At 39.7% G+C, this 14039-nt stretch overlaps 3 protein-coding genes across 3 annotated transcripts in view; 2 read left to right on the forward strand and 1 right to left on the reverse strand.

The window, feature by feature from the left end:
- uros (uroporphyrinogen III synthase) overlaps positions 1-2960 on the reverse strand; it is an 8162-nt gene extending 5202 nt beyond the window's left edge. Inside the window, exons 1-4 of the mRNA XM_052112881.1 lie at positions 2700-2960; positions 2539-2622; positions 477-573; positions 310-381 (exon numbers count right to left, since the gene is read on the reverse strand). Coding sequence (XP_051968841.1) covers positions 310-381; positions 477-573; positions 2539-2622; positions 2700-2762 — 316 coding nt within the window. The 5' untranslated portion in view covers positions 2763-2960. The remainder of the gene's footprint in view (positions 1-309; positions 382-476; positions 574-2538; positions 2623-2699) is intronic.
- A 1842-nt stretch (positions 2961-4802) lies between these two features.
- On the forward strand, positions 4803-9838 carry zgc:92749 (Elongation of very long chain fatty acids protein 6-like). The gene is made up of 4 exons (XM_052112879.1): positions 4803-4946; positions 6008-6139; positions 8192-8343; positions 9091-9838. The coding sequence occupies exons 1-4, from the start codon at positions 4858-4860 to the stop codon at positions 9513-9515; spliced, it is 798 nt and encodes a 265-aa protein (XP_051968839.1). The 5' UTR covers positions 4803-4857; the 3' UTR covers positions 9516-9838.
- A 2178-nt stretch (positions 9839-12016) lies between these two features.
- Positions 12017-14039, forward strand: part of selenou1b (selenoprotein U1b) — a 7627-nt gene continuing 5604 nt past the window's right edge. Inside the window, exons 1-3 of the mRNA XM_052112885.1 lie at positions 12017-12348; positions 13049-13140; positions 13212-13352. Coding sequence (XP_051968845.1) covers positions 12204-12348; positions 13049-13140; positions 13212-13352 — 378 coding nt within the window. The 5' untranslated portion in view covers positions 12017-12203. The remainder of the gene's footprint in view (positions 12349-13048; positions 13141-13211; positions 13353-14039) is intronic.

Below are 14039 nucleotides of genomic sequence, written 5' to 3' on the forward strand. Positions count from 1 at the left end.
AGTGGGAATCAAAAATGAGGATTTGTTGCATAACACGGGACTCTTATTTTGAAATGAAAGAGACTTTGCTGCATATACAAGTAAACATATAGAGCATGTATCACCCATGTAAATGACTTTGTCTTTATATTATTATTCACGATATGACATTGAAGACGCTGTATGTGATGACGGGGCACGTCTCTATATAGTCCATTCGTTTGTATGATGATCGGTAAATCCGATATATTCATCATCCTCTAATGTGTGGACTGAACTGAAGTGTGTGCGTCTCATTGACATCAGCGGGACACAGGACAGATTTCATACCTAAAGATGCCGTCGCTTTTCCAACCACATAAATCGACTTTTCATTCCACTTGTCCTTTACAGAGTCCCATTCTGCAAGAACAAAACATATTTAACTTTCACACGCAAGACACACGTCATCATCAACAACAACAACAACAACAACAACACTGTTTGTTAATACTCACTGTGTGTCAGATTGTGTGTCTCTAAACACATCTTTACAGCAAGCACAGCTCGAGGACTGGTGAAGATCAGACCTCCAAACCTCTCGGGACAGAAGAGCTGGTGTTTCCAAAACAATAGAGTATAATATGTATAACTAGATAGGTACATTTCCTGAAGAAAATATGAGTGGTGCTTGCCGTGGCAAAACTCGTCAAATAGAATTTTCTAACTTGTTGCTAAGCACTAAAATAATGGTCATAGAAAGTTGCTAGCATGTGTTTTTCATGATGGTGCCATGTAGGTGTTATGTTTGTGTTAGCATGATGCTAGCACATTTTTAGCATGTTTTAACACTAGGTTAGGCGATGCTAGCATGTTTTTAGCATGATGCTAGCATGTTTTTAGCATGTTTTAGCACTTGGTTGGGCGATGCTAATGTGTGTTAGCATGATGCTAGCACATTTTTAGCATGTTTTAACACTAGGTTAGGCGATGCTAACATGTGTTAGCATGATGCTAGCATGTTTTTAGCATGTTTTAACACTAGGTTAGGCGATGCTATCATGTGTTAGCATGATGCTAGCATGTTTTTAGCATGTTTTAGCACTTGGTTGGGCGATGCTAACGTGTGTTAGCATGATGCTAGCACATTTTTAGCATGTTTTTACACTAGGTTAGGTGATGTTAACATGTGTTAGCATGATGCTAGCACGTTTTTATCATGTTTTAGGGTGTGGCTATGAAGATTTTAGGTCATTACTTATTGGCTGCTTGATAATATAAATCCTCTGAGGGAGAGAGAGAGAGAGAGAGAGCAGGGCTGACAGGCCCTTTGGTGTCTGTGTGTGTGAAAATGGGCTGTGAATGAACTCAAAGAGAAAGCACAAAGGGCTTTTTATGCCATTTAAAAATCCCTTAAAATGTATATTCCAATTAGATTTGGCATAAAATATTCAAATCAGTCATCGAACCAATTGCATTATATGGCAGTGTGGGGTCCACCTGTAAAATGTGACTATTTAAATTGGGAAAAACATCCCATTTAAACGCTGCATCTGGAATTTTGTAAAAGAATAATTTATGTATAAAGAAAAGCCCCAAATAATGGATGCAGGGCAGAATTAGGCCAATACCCTCTCCTTCTGAACATTCAAAAAAGAGCCATCAAATTCTGGAAGCACCTAAAAACAAGTGACCCCAACACACCATTATAAAGCCCTAAAACACCAAGAGCTGAGCTCAGCGAAGAGTCCCCTGTGCCAGCTTGTCCTGAGACTGACTGAGGTCACACCTGAGGAGATCGGACCGTCTCATTCGGCACTAAATCGAGAGTACACGGTGATAAACACTCTGACCACAGTGACTGACAGAACATTAAGGAAAGCACTGATGATGTACAGACTCAGCGAGCACAGTCTCACTATAGAGACGTCCCGCCACAGACAGACATGGCCGCCCCGCGAGGACAGACTGTGCTCCCAATGCATTCTGGGAGTGATTGAGACAGCACTGCACTTCCTCACAGAATGCCCAAAATACCAACCAATTACAAACAATGATGTATTGATGACCCCTGACCCCAATCCCCGACCCCTGTTTCTGACCCTGTATAATGTTGCATTCATTCTGAATGTTATCTCTTTATAGTTATTATTGTTCTCATACAAAATGTCTTTGTCATGCCAATAAAGCTCGTTGAATTGAATTGAGAGAGAGAGAGAGAGAGGGAGAGACGCAGGGCTGACAGGCCCTTTGGTGTCTGTGTGTGTGAAAATGTCAGTTAAGATTTAAATTTCTGAACATTCCGCAATGTTAAGTCAATGGGACTTTTTTGGCGCTTTTTCGTCCGCTGTGCGAACATCGTACACACGATCGCTTAGAAAAGACACAGCACACCTCTCCTCAATGAACCGCACGATTGGACACCTCACTCGGGGGTCTGTGACAAAAGCTGCGGGAGGAGTAGCGCGCCAAACGTTGTGTGGAATAATAAGTATGCAAGAGAATAGTGATGCCTTTGGCCAGCACCACTAATAACTATAATAATGTGCTTCAACTTTAGACAAACAACATCAAAAGTACCTGCTCAGAGAGTTCATTTAGAGACACACTTCTGAATGACAGCACTGGAATTAAAACAGCTGTATGTCCGGATGAGGCCAATTCCTGAAATATACCATCACAAACTCATACTGCTGCATATTATCATAATTAATCATTATTAGACATAATGTGACAGTTACCTTGATATAAGGGTCTACTTCATGTTCACTCTCTCTCGGCTCTTTCAGAAGAAGCACTTTCATATTTACAGGCACCAAAGCTACTGAAATAAAGGATATGTTGCTCTTGTAAATGTGCAGAGAGACTGTTTGAAGGTGTTTCTGCACTCAAACTCATATCAGTGTTCATACAGCAACACCCACGAGCTGTCAAACACTGATAACAAACGACAATAACATCACTGCTACTGTTACTGTTACACCACAGCTGTGAAGAGACGCTTTAATCACAACACGGAAGTACAACGGTCTGTTTTTCAAAATAAAAGTCCCCGGAAGGCACGACGGGGAGGAAAACTCTTCAGAGGAGTTTCAGATTATGTTTACATTGCCAAAGCATTGGTTACACTATATTCATATACATATACATACAAACACGCAATACATTTAAAAATAAAATTAAATGCGTTATTCTGGTTCTATCTGCTCGCTGCAGGACTTTAAAGAACAGTTCATCCAACATAAAAGATCTGTCATTATTTATTCACTCTAATTAGTGGTGATTGCCAAATGCAAGGCATCACTATTGTTCTCTTGCATCCTTATTACATGCATAATAAGGTTACCCCATGTGACTCTACCCTCCCTAGCAACCGGGCCAATTTGGTTGCTTACCACGAGGAGGTTACCCCATGTGACTCTACCCTCCCTAGCAACCGGGCCAATTTGGTTGCTTACCACGAGGAGGTTACCTCATGTGTCTCTACCCTCCCTAGCAACCGGGACAATTTGGTGACTTACCACGAGGAGGTTACCCCATGTGACTCTTCCCTCCCTAGCAACCGGGCCAATTTGGTTGCTTACCACGAGGAGGTTACCCCATGTGACTCTACCCTCCCTAGCAACCGGGCCAATTTGGTTGCTTACCACGGGAGGTTACCTCATGTGTCTCTACCCTCCTAGCAACGGGACAATTTGGTGACTTACCACGAGGAGGTTACCCCATGTGACTCTTCCCTCCCTAGCAACCGGGCCAATTTGGTTGCTTACCACGAGGAGGTTACCCCATGTGACTCTACCCTCCCTAGCAACCGGGACACTTTAGTTGCTTACCACGAGGAGGATACCACATCTGACTCTACCCTCCCTAGCAACCGGGACAATTTGGTTGCTTACCACGAGGAGGTTACCACATGTGACTCTACCCTCCCTAGCAACCGGGACAATTTGGTTGCTTACCACGAGGAGGTTACCCCATGTGACTCTTCCCTCCCTAGCAACCGGGCCAATTTGGTTGCTTACCACGAGGAGGTTACAACATGTGACTCTACCCTCCCTAGCAACCGGGACAATTTGGTTGCTTACCACGAGAAGGTTACCCCATGTGTCTCTACCCTCCCTAGCAACCGGGCCAAATTGGTTGCTTACCACGAGAAGGTTACCCCATGTGTCTCTACCCTCCCTAGCAACCGGGCCAATTTGGTTGCTTACCAAGAGGAGGTTACCCCATATGACTCTACCCTCCCTAGCAACCGGGCCAAATTGGTTGATAAGGAGACCTGGCTGGAGTCACTCACCACACCCTGAATTCAAACTCGCAACTCCAGGTGTGATAGTCAACGTCAAAACTCGCTGAGATACCCAGACCCCCTGGAATGGAGTAACATTAAGATGAGTAAATAATGACATTATTATTATTACTATTATTATTATTTTATAAAAAATTTTTTTACCTCTTTCACACAACTCTGCACATTTGAGGTGATTGGAGTTTCACCTGGTGCAGGTAGGAGAGAGTTTGTCGTCATGTAATTTCAGAATAAAGTGTTTATAGTGGGTTGTGAAGTGGGACAAGAAGGGAGAAGGTGCCCCTAATTTCTGTTTAATCATAGTACAATGTCCAAATTTACAGTTGTGGTAATTCGCGAGTCTGTTGTGTTTTTCTTCTTCTTATATTATTAATAATAATATTATTTATTCATGTTTTTCGACAGGAAGAGACTTGTGTTTTGAAAAATGCAACGACGTCGTGTATGTTTTGATTCGGATTGGTTGGGAGCTCTGCGCTGGCTCCTCCCCCTCCCGCATATCATTATGAACTCCAGCAGGATCGCCGCGCGCGCGGTTCGTTTGATCACTGGACGTCAGTCACAGACAGTCGACAGATCATCCGTTCACAATGTCAGAAAGTTTATTAAACATGACCGCGTTTGACTTCGAGCGTCAGTTTGATGATCAACGCGCAAATGAATGGTTTCAACACAACTGGTGAGTCGATTATATTCCTCTGAACTGTAGAAAACTCGTTAATTTTACTTTCTAGAATAGAATCGAGTAGAATAGAATGTGTTTTCACGTGGTTGGGCTGATGGAAATAGTTGCAGTTTCAGTTCTACAACATGCAAATCTCGCATATAATGTGCAGCGTGTAATAATCGAATATGATACAATGTACATGAACAATCGTCATAATGTAACAAGACGAAAGTATTCCGTCAGAGATCCCTTTAATGTAATGTTCTGCTATATATGACATCTCTTCGCTCTATTGTATCATATGAAGATGTTACATTGAGTAAAATCTTGTGTTTTATAGTGTTTAAATAATCCATACTTGTTAACGATATAGACAATTATACAACTTGGTTGCCATGACGACGTAACGCTGTACACTTTAAAACCCTTTAACAACCATTTAAACAAAGTTACAGCTCAAATAATCCACGAGTTTTAACAGAAGAATTAATGTAAGTGCTTTTATAATATTATAAACTTCACATTTCTGCCTACAAAAATGTCCCCATTGACTTCCATTATTATTATTTAATTATTTACACATTTGTGCTTTATTAAAGAAAAGGAGGGACGAGACTAAATACATGTTTGTGGTCATTATGACACACATGCTGTCCATTGAACCCGTAATATTCCTTTAAATGAACTATTTGAAGAATCTTCAGGTTAATGGGAGATTTATAGCAGTGTGATGTCATTGATTGATTGCTGTCAGGGATAAGAGCGAGGTCACCCTGAGGACAGCAGTCGCGCGCTCACCTTTGACCTGCGGCCGATTGTTACATCATGATCCGCCACTTATCAATAGAACATCTCAAAAGACTTTATTTGACAGATTCACGTCAGGATAGATTTTGACCCGTCAGGGTTCGCCACAGCGGACCATACGTGATGCACATATTTGACTTGGCACAGGTGTGCCCTTCCTGACGCAACCCCCGGTGGCTGGGGTACTCTCTCTCACCTGTGGAGCACATGGCCAAACCGTAAAATGATCATTAACCATCATTTCACAATCTGTGTTTGTGTTTCAGTGAAATAGCGATTGTGCTGTCTGTTACGTATGCAGCGGTCATATATTTTGGGCGCGTCTTCATGAAGGACAGACAGAAGTTGGACTTGAGGACTCCTCTCATGCTCTGGTCATTGTGTCTGGCGGTGTTCAGGTGAGCGAAATATGTGTGTGCGTGATGACGTGATTCAGACATGAGAATGAGTCGCCACGTGACCATAAAACGACATGTTTACATATCTAAATGAGCACATTTCATAGACCTCTGTTAGTCTATAAAGCTAATAAACATGTTCCCTTAATTTAAAGGGACAGTACACATAAAAACGATAATTCTGTCATCATTTACTCACCCTCATGCCATCCCAGATGTGACTTTCTCTCTTCTGCAGAACACAAATTAAGATTTTTAGAAGAATATTTCAGCTCTGTTGGTTCATACAATGCAAGTGAATGGTGACCAGAACTTTGGCAGCATAAATTAATCCATACGACTCCAGTGGTTTAATCCATGTCTTCTGAAGTGATATGATAGGTGTGGGTGAGAAACAGATCAATATTTAAGTGCTTTTGTAATATAAATCTACACTTTCACTTTCACATAAGTCTCCAGTGGTTTAATCCATGTCTTCTGAAGTGATATGATAGGTGTGGGTGAGAAACAGATCAATATTTAAGTCATTTTATACTATAAATCTACACTTTCACTTTCACATATGACTCCAGTGGTTTAATCCATGTCTTCTGAAGTGATATGATAGGTGTGGGTGAGAAACAGATCAATATTTAAGTCATTTTATACTATAAATCTACACTTTCACTTTCACATAAGTCTCCAGTGGTTTAATCCATGTCTTCTGAAGTGATATGATAGGTGTGGGTGAGAAACAGATCAATATTTAAGTCATTTTATTCTATAAATTCTCCTCCCTGCCCAGTAGGTGGCGATATGCACAAAGAATTTGAATCGCATTAACTAAAGAAGTAGTATGTGAAAGTGAAAGTGTAGATTTATAGTAAAATAGGGCTTAAATATTGATGTGTTTCTCCGCCACATCTATCATCGGATGAATTACTGTATTCCTTTAATGGAGTACTGTCTCTTTAAACTTGTTTTCAGGTTCACCTAATGTGGAATTCAACATGATGAAATTAGATTTAGCTCAGATTTGCTATCAAATATAATCGTTTCTACTTAATTATTGAAGTAATGTTAAATTAGGACATTGTTTCAGTAGCTGGGTTTCCATCCAAATGTTTTGCATTTTTCATGCATATTTAGAGATGTATTCGCTGTAATGGAGCAGTTGTACAATAGCTCACATATTGAGGGCTCAAATGCCTATTCCCATACGCTGCCAGCCTCCATATGCCTGGCAGTGCCCACGCTCAAACAGTCGCGGTGGATCGTGAGAACACTTCCGATTTATCAGGGCTATGTTTAGTGTATTGTGTGCCATAGTCTGGATTTCATTGGGCCAGTCACATGAAGCTATAGCACACCTATACCAACCAATGAGTGCATTGCCATCACACTTTACAAATGGACATAAGCACCAAAAATGTAAATTCTCATCATTTATTCACCCTCATGCCATCTTCTTTCATCTGCAGAACACTAATTAAGATTTTTAGAAGAATTGCTCCACAAGTGAATGGTGACTAGAACTTTGAAGCTCCAAAAAGCACATAAATGCAGCATATAAGTAATCCAGTGGTTTAATCCATGTCTTCTGCAGTGATATGATAGATGTGGGTGAGAAACAGATCAATATTTAAGTCATTTTATACTATAAATCTACACTTTCACTTTCACATACGACTCCAGTGGTTTAATCCATGTCTTCAGAAGTGATATGATAGGTGTGGGTGAGAAACAGATCAATAATTAAGTGCTTTTGTACTATAAATCTCCATTTTCACTTTCACTTTCTGATGTAACACACTTGAATGCACATTATGCGAAACTTCAGAAAATCCATCTGGTCGTAGCGCATAAACTTTAAAGCAAATTTTGAGTTTATTTGCATATCAAGCTTTTCCTTATGCACTTTTTTGTTTTAAATGTGTATTAAAATAGTTGCATGGAGACCCAGCTAGTGGTGACAACATCACAGTGCTCAAATCCTAAAACGATTTGAGTCCATTTAAGAGTCACAACACAATGCTTCCTCATGTTGAAGTGTTTTTTCTTGTCTCGTGTCAGTGTAATGGGAGCGTTGAGGACAGGCTGGTACATGCTCAATGCTGTGATGTCACTCGGGCTCCTGCAGTCCGTGTGCGACACAACGTTCTTCAGCGCCCCTGTCAGCAAGTTCTGGGCGTACGCGTTTACTCTGAGCAAAGTCCCTGAGCTCGGTGAGACTTTCTTACTTTACACCCCACAGAGTGCAGACTGACATCTCAGACGTGACCTTTAACCCTAGAGCTGTATAACATGTTCATCATCCTATTAGATAACACCACCTTAAAGGGGTAGCTCACCCAAAAATTAAAAGTCTGTTATTTAGAATATTTACGCTGCTCTTTTCCATATAATTAAAACAAAATAATTTGTACATTTTTAATATTTTTTTTATTGATTTATTTATTTAATTTTGAGTACTTTAGTCCTTCATCATTAAAATAAATAATTAATTACATGAATGTTCATGACTGTCCAGCTCCAGAAAGATCATCTGAAAGGATGAGAATAGACTCGTGCGCTTCATGAATATTCATGACTTCTGGTGATTCATTATTCAGTTTTGCCCTCATTGGAGAACCGCTACAATTAGCATGTGCTTCTTTAATGATGCATAGAGCAGCTCGGACATTCTGTGAAGGAATATAAAGCATCAAATGATCTTAATGACGAAATGTTGTGATTATTTGAACTATTGTTGAGATTCACACGTGATGATGAGGATGATGATGAGGATGATGATGAGGATGAGGATGATGAGGATGATGATGATGAGGATGATGATGATGATGATGAGGATGAGGATGATGATGATGATGATGATGAGGATGATGATGATGATGATGATGATGAGGATGAGGATGATGATGAGGATGATGAGGATGATGAGGATGATGATGATGTGTTGCATGTTTCTGCAGGTGACACCGTGTTTATAGTTCTCCGTAAGCAGCGTCTGATCTTCCTGCACTGGTATCATCACATCACCGTGCTTCTGTACACCTGGTACTCGTATAAAGAGCGCGTGGCGGGCGGCGGCTGGTTTATGATGATGAACTACACCGTCCACGCGTTTATGTACAGTTATTACACCGCTAAAGCAGCCGGCGCGCGTGTGCCGAGACAGTTCGCCATGTTGATCACGGTGCTGCAGATTCTGCAGATGGTGGCGGGTTTGGGCGTGCTGGCGCTCGTGTACAGGTGGAAACACGACGTTCACTGTGTGTCCACCACACACAACATCATGTACGGATCCCTCATGTACCTCACATACCTGCTGCTCTTCTGCACGTTCTTCTATCAGTCTTACATGAAACGGGACGAGAGGAGAGTGAAGGGAGAGTGAGGATGATGATGATGATGATGATGATGATGATGATGATGATGATGATGATGAAGCTCTTTATGTTCGTTTGAATCAGATGAATCATGAGATTAGGAGATGAAGGACTGGATGAATCTCATGAATCCAGCAGAAAGAGGAAAATGAAGCATATTTTTATGTTTGGCCACATTGTTCAAAATTACAGTTTTATAGATTTTATGTAAATTTTAAAGCATAAATGTGTTTTCTCATGGATTATTACTAAATGAATGGGTATGTTTTAATTATTGGTTTATTTAATGATTCCATTTTTTTTATATAAATTTGTACATTTAATAAAACATTTTTTATTGATTTTAATTATTTCATTTTGAGTACTTTAATCCATTTAAATAAATAATTAAATGCATAATAAAATTACATTTTAATTATTTAACGATTCCATTTTATGAAATTAATTTGTACATTTAATTAATATTTTTTTATGTATTTAATTATTAATTTTGAGTACTTTAATCCATTAAAATAAATAATAAATTACATAATAAAATTACGTTTTAATTATTGGTTTAATTAATGATTCCGTTTAATAAAAAAAATACATTTAATATTGTTTTATTGATTTAATAATTTTGAGTACTGTAGTCCTTCATAATTAAAATAAACAATTAAATACTTAATAAAATTATGTTTTAATTGATTATTTAATGATGCTATTTTATTAAAAAATAAATTTGTAATTTTAGTTAATATTTTTTAGGTATTTAATTATTAATTTTGAGTACTTTAGTCCTTCATTAAAATAAATAATTAAATGAATAATAAAATAGTTAATAAAATGAAAAATATTACATTATTACATCAATAAATAAATTAATAAATGTCATTTTCTATTTTATTTTAGCATTAAATTATTTTTGTTAAACAACAGTTTTGTGTCTTTATTTTCAGATTTATGGTCAAAAGATCATGTTAAAATGAACATTTGATGTTTTATTTCATGTAAAAGGTTAATTTAATGATTTTTAGTTTTTTAAAAGAGGTGATGCATTATTTATATATTTAATATTGAGTCATTTGGCAAATAAGAAAACACATCATGTGATTTATGCTCATTTTAATTTAGAAATAATTGCATTATTATTATTATTATTATTATTATTATTATTGTGCCATTCTAGACCCACCAATGAAATGCAGAATTTAACTATTAAATATTTAGTATGTTGTTATCACAGTAAATACACACACACACATTCTCCCGTGATGTCGTGTAATATTTGATGTTATGTAACAACTGAACATGATCTGTTTCTGAATCACACCATTTACACGTCATGCTATTGAACACACTTGACTAACACGATCAGCTCATTAGTGGAAGTTAATGATCAACTGTGTCATAATCATTTCAAGAGCAGGTTGTTTCTGTGACTGTGATGATACATTGATGCAGTTCATCTATAATGAGACTCTGTTGTGTTTGATTGACAGCGTGTCTCAGACTGACAGTAAAGTTGTGTGTCTGGTTTGGTCTGGTGTGTACTTTAGGGTGTTGTTGGGTTGTCGGAGCAGGTAGATCAGCAGCTGTGTGATGATGTAACACCGGCTCAGGTGAGAGAATCACAGGTGTGTTCTAGATTCTTCTGCAGATACTGACTTGAGATTCCAGTGTTACTCAATGAAACATTTATAATCTTTAATTTGGGAACCCTGTGATCTCTGAAGGACATTATTAACTCATTCTTTTATCATTATTGCTTTAAATGACATGTTGAAAACAAAGTCCTTGTTCTGTTGTCTGAAGAGAAGTTTCCTGATAACACGTCATGTTCTTCATTATATCATGAGTTTATTGTGTTCAGACTTTTCTGACGGTCAGTTTACACAAGAACAGGACAGAACCTCAGCCATGAATGTAAATAAAAATAACTTATTTAAGTGTCCACATCCAGTAACATCCTTCCCAAATCTGCACACACACACACACACTCTCTCACATACACACACACACTCACACATACACACACACACACTCATACACACACACACTCATACACACACACACACTCACACACTCTCTCACACACATGAGTGTGTGTGTGTGTGTGTATGACATGTGTGCATGCATACACACGTGTGTGTATATGCACACTGCATGTCAGTATGTGCATGTGTGTGTGTACACACTGTATGTCAGTGTGTGTGTGTGTGTATATGAGTGTGTGTGTGTGTGTATGTATACAGTGTGTGTTAATGTGTGTGTGTGTGTATGAGTGTGTGTGTGACTGTGTGTGTGTGTGTTTGTGTGTGTGGGTGTATGAGTGTGTGTGTGACTGTGTGTCAGTGTGTGTGTGTGTGTGTATGAGTGTGTGTGTGTGTGTGTGTATGAGTGTGTGTTAATGTGTGTGTGTGTGTATGAGTGTGTGTGTGACTGTGTGTGTGTGTGTTTGTGTGTGTGTGTGTATGAGTGTGTGTGTGACTGTGTGTCAGTGTGTGTGTGTGTGTGTGTGTTTGTGTGTGTGGGTGTGAACAGAGCTTGAGTAACAGCAGCACAATGTCTGGATCAACAGTCTGACAGGATAATCTGCAGAAAGAACTCGTGAGCAGTCACTGACTCACAGACAAGCTTCAGTAACACACAGCAGTCTGTTGTTTATTTAACTAAAGTTCAACATTGAGCTGCTTCGAAGACTCGAAGATCCAGTTATGGAGCTGTTGACCCGTGTGGTGAGCTCGTTGGGTTCTGCGTTCATCAAGGCGTTGCAATCTTTCTCTGATCTGTTTCTCACACCACCTCTGTGTGCAACTCTCTCTTACTTGGGCGAGACAGATCTTAAAACACTGGACGGAGGTGAGTCAGTGTACAGGGACGGATAGATAGATAGGTAGGCAGACAGACAGACACACAGACAAGCAGACAGACAGATAGATAGGCAGACAGACAAGCAGACAGACAGATAGATAGGCAGACAGACAGGCAGACAGATGGACCAAGAGAGACAGATGGATGGACGGATAGATAGATGATAGATAGGCAGACAGACATATAGATATATAGTTAGATAGGCAGGCAGACAGACAGATAGGCAGACAGGCAGACAGACAGATAGATAGGCAGACAGACAGACAGATATATAGGCTGTCAATCAGACTGTTGGAGTTTCATTGGTCTGTTTGAATATTAGGTCTGTGGGATTTTTCTGATATTTGATCCTCAAAAGCTCGAGTGTTCCAGAACAGTCTGAAGATCTGTGCCATGAGCTGTGGGAGGAGTTAGTGTTAGAAATGTTGCTTTTAATTTAGGGATTTAAAAAACAACATAAGTTAGTAGAAGAACAGTTTGTTGTCGTCGTGTAACATTACTGTGTTTTCGTCAAGATCATTTAATCAATTTTCGTCCTTGGTGAAAAGAATCATTTCTAAACCGCCTGAACAGTTTTGAGTCTCATGACTCTCAGGGTTACAAAACCGATTTGTTGTCCTGAAATCCCTGTGTGTTCTCTGGCTGAGATGCTGTTATGTAAGAGGTGAACAGAGACTCTGTTGTGCAGGCGGGCGAGTGTTTAAGGCCAGAGATCTGTGGGACTCTTCAGGAGCCGTCATCATGGCGGTCAGGAGACCCGGATGATTCATGTGCAGAGAGGTACAAACAGACACGTCACGACTTCTGACATATTTGTGTTTGTGTTGTTCTCATGTGTTGGTGTGTTTCAGGAGGCGTCTGAACTCTCCTCTCTGAAGCTGCGGCTCGAGGCCAGAGGAGTTCCTCTATTCGCCGTGGTCAAAGAGAACATGGGCACAGAGATACGGGACTTCAGACCGTACTTCAGCGGAGAGATATTCCTGGATGAGAACGTGATTCAAACCTTACAAAAATCGGGCAAAAATATAGATTTTCATTCGCCCGTGTTTGAGTGGTGTAGCGGTGAAGAAGTGCAGTGCCGAGATCTTCTGTGTGATGAGACTAAAGATCCAATCAAACTATTTATTGTTTAATGTCTCTTTTAATATCTGTCAGTTCTCTACAGTCAGTTATTGATCAAAAACAACAAAAGAAACATTTCATTCTAATCACACATCGCACGAATGCTACAAAGAATCCATCGACCAAACCAGCACTACTCTTAAAGAGACAGTAACGTTTTAACACTTGTTCTACATATCGAAGTAAATACAGAATGTAATGATGTAGTGTAGTGTAACACAGTTCAAAGGACGCGGCGAGAACCGGCTTGACAATATAGTTTAATGGTAAACTGAACCAGAAGACACAAACATAAACACACATCGGTCAGCTGCCCATGTGTAAACACTCTCTCACTGTCGCTCCACCGTGCGCAGTCGGCCTCTATCCCTCTCGGAGGCTTGATTAGCCTGATAAGGATCCGCCCGTCACATTCCTCCCTCGTTCTCTCAGGCCGGGGAGCCCCCGGTATGATGTACACCCCACCCCCCTTTCCCTGGGGGAGGGCCGTGCCTCTATGCCCCCCCCCCCAAAAAAAAAACACTGTAAAAAAATAAAAAAATGGAGGGAGTGGATCT

This window comes from Xyrauchen texanus, chromosome 40 (assembly GCF_025860055.1).
Source record: "Xyrauchen texanus isolate HMW12.3.18 chromosome 40, RBS_HiC_50CHRs, whole genome shotgun sequence".
Classification (NCBI taxonomy): domain Eukaryota; kingdom Metazoa; phylum Chordata; class Actinopteri; order Cypriniformes; family Catostomidae; genus Xyrauchen; species Xyrauchen texanus.

Excerpts from the sequence above, each read along its gene's own strand:
- zgc:92749 (XM_052112879.1), top strand. The coding sequence starts at position 4,858 with ATGTCAGAAAGTTTATTAAACATGACCGCGTTTGACTTCGAGCGTCAG. Across the intron at positions 4,947-6,007 it reads GAATGGTTTCAACACAACTG|TGAAATAGCGATTGTGCTGT; the intron begins GTGAGTCGATTA and ends TTTGTGTTTCAG. Across the intron at positions 6,140-8,191 it reads TTGTGTCTGGCGGTGTTCAG|TGTAATGGGAGCGTTGAGGA; the intron begins GTGAGCGAAATA and ends GTCTCGTGTCAG.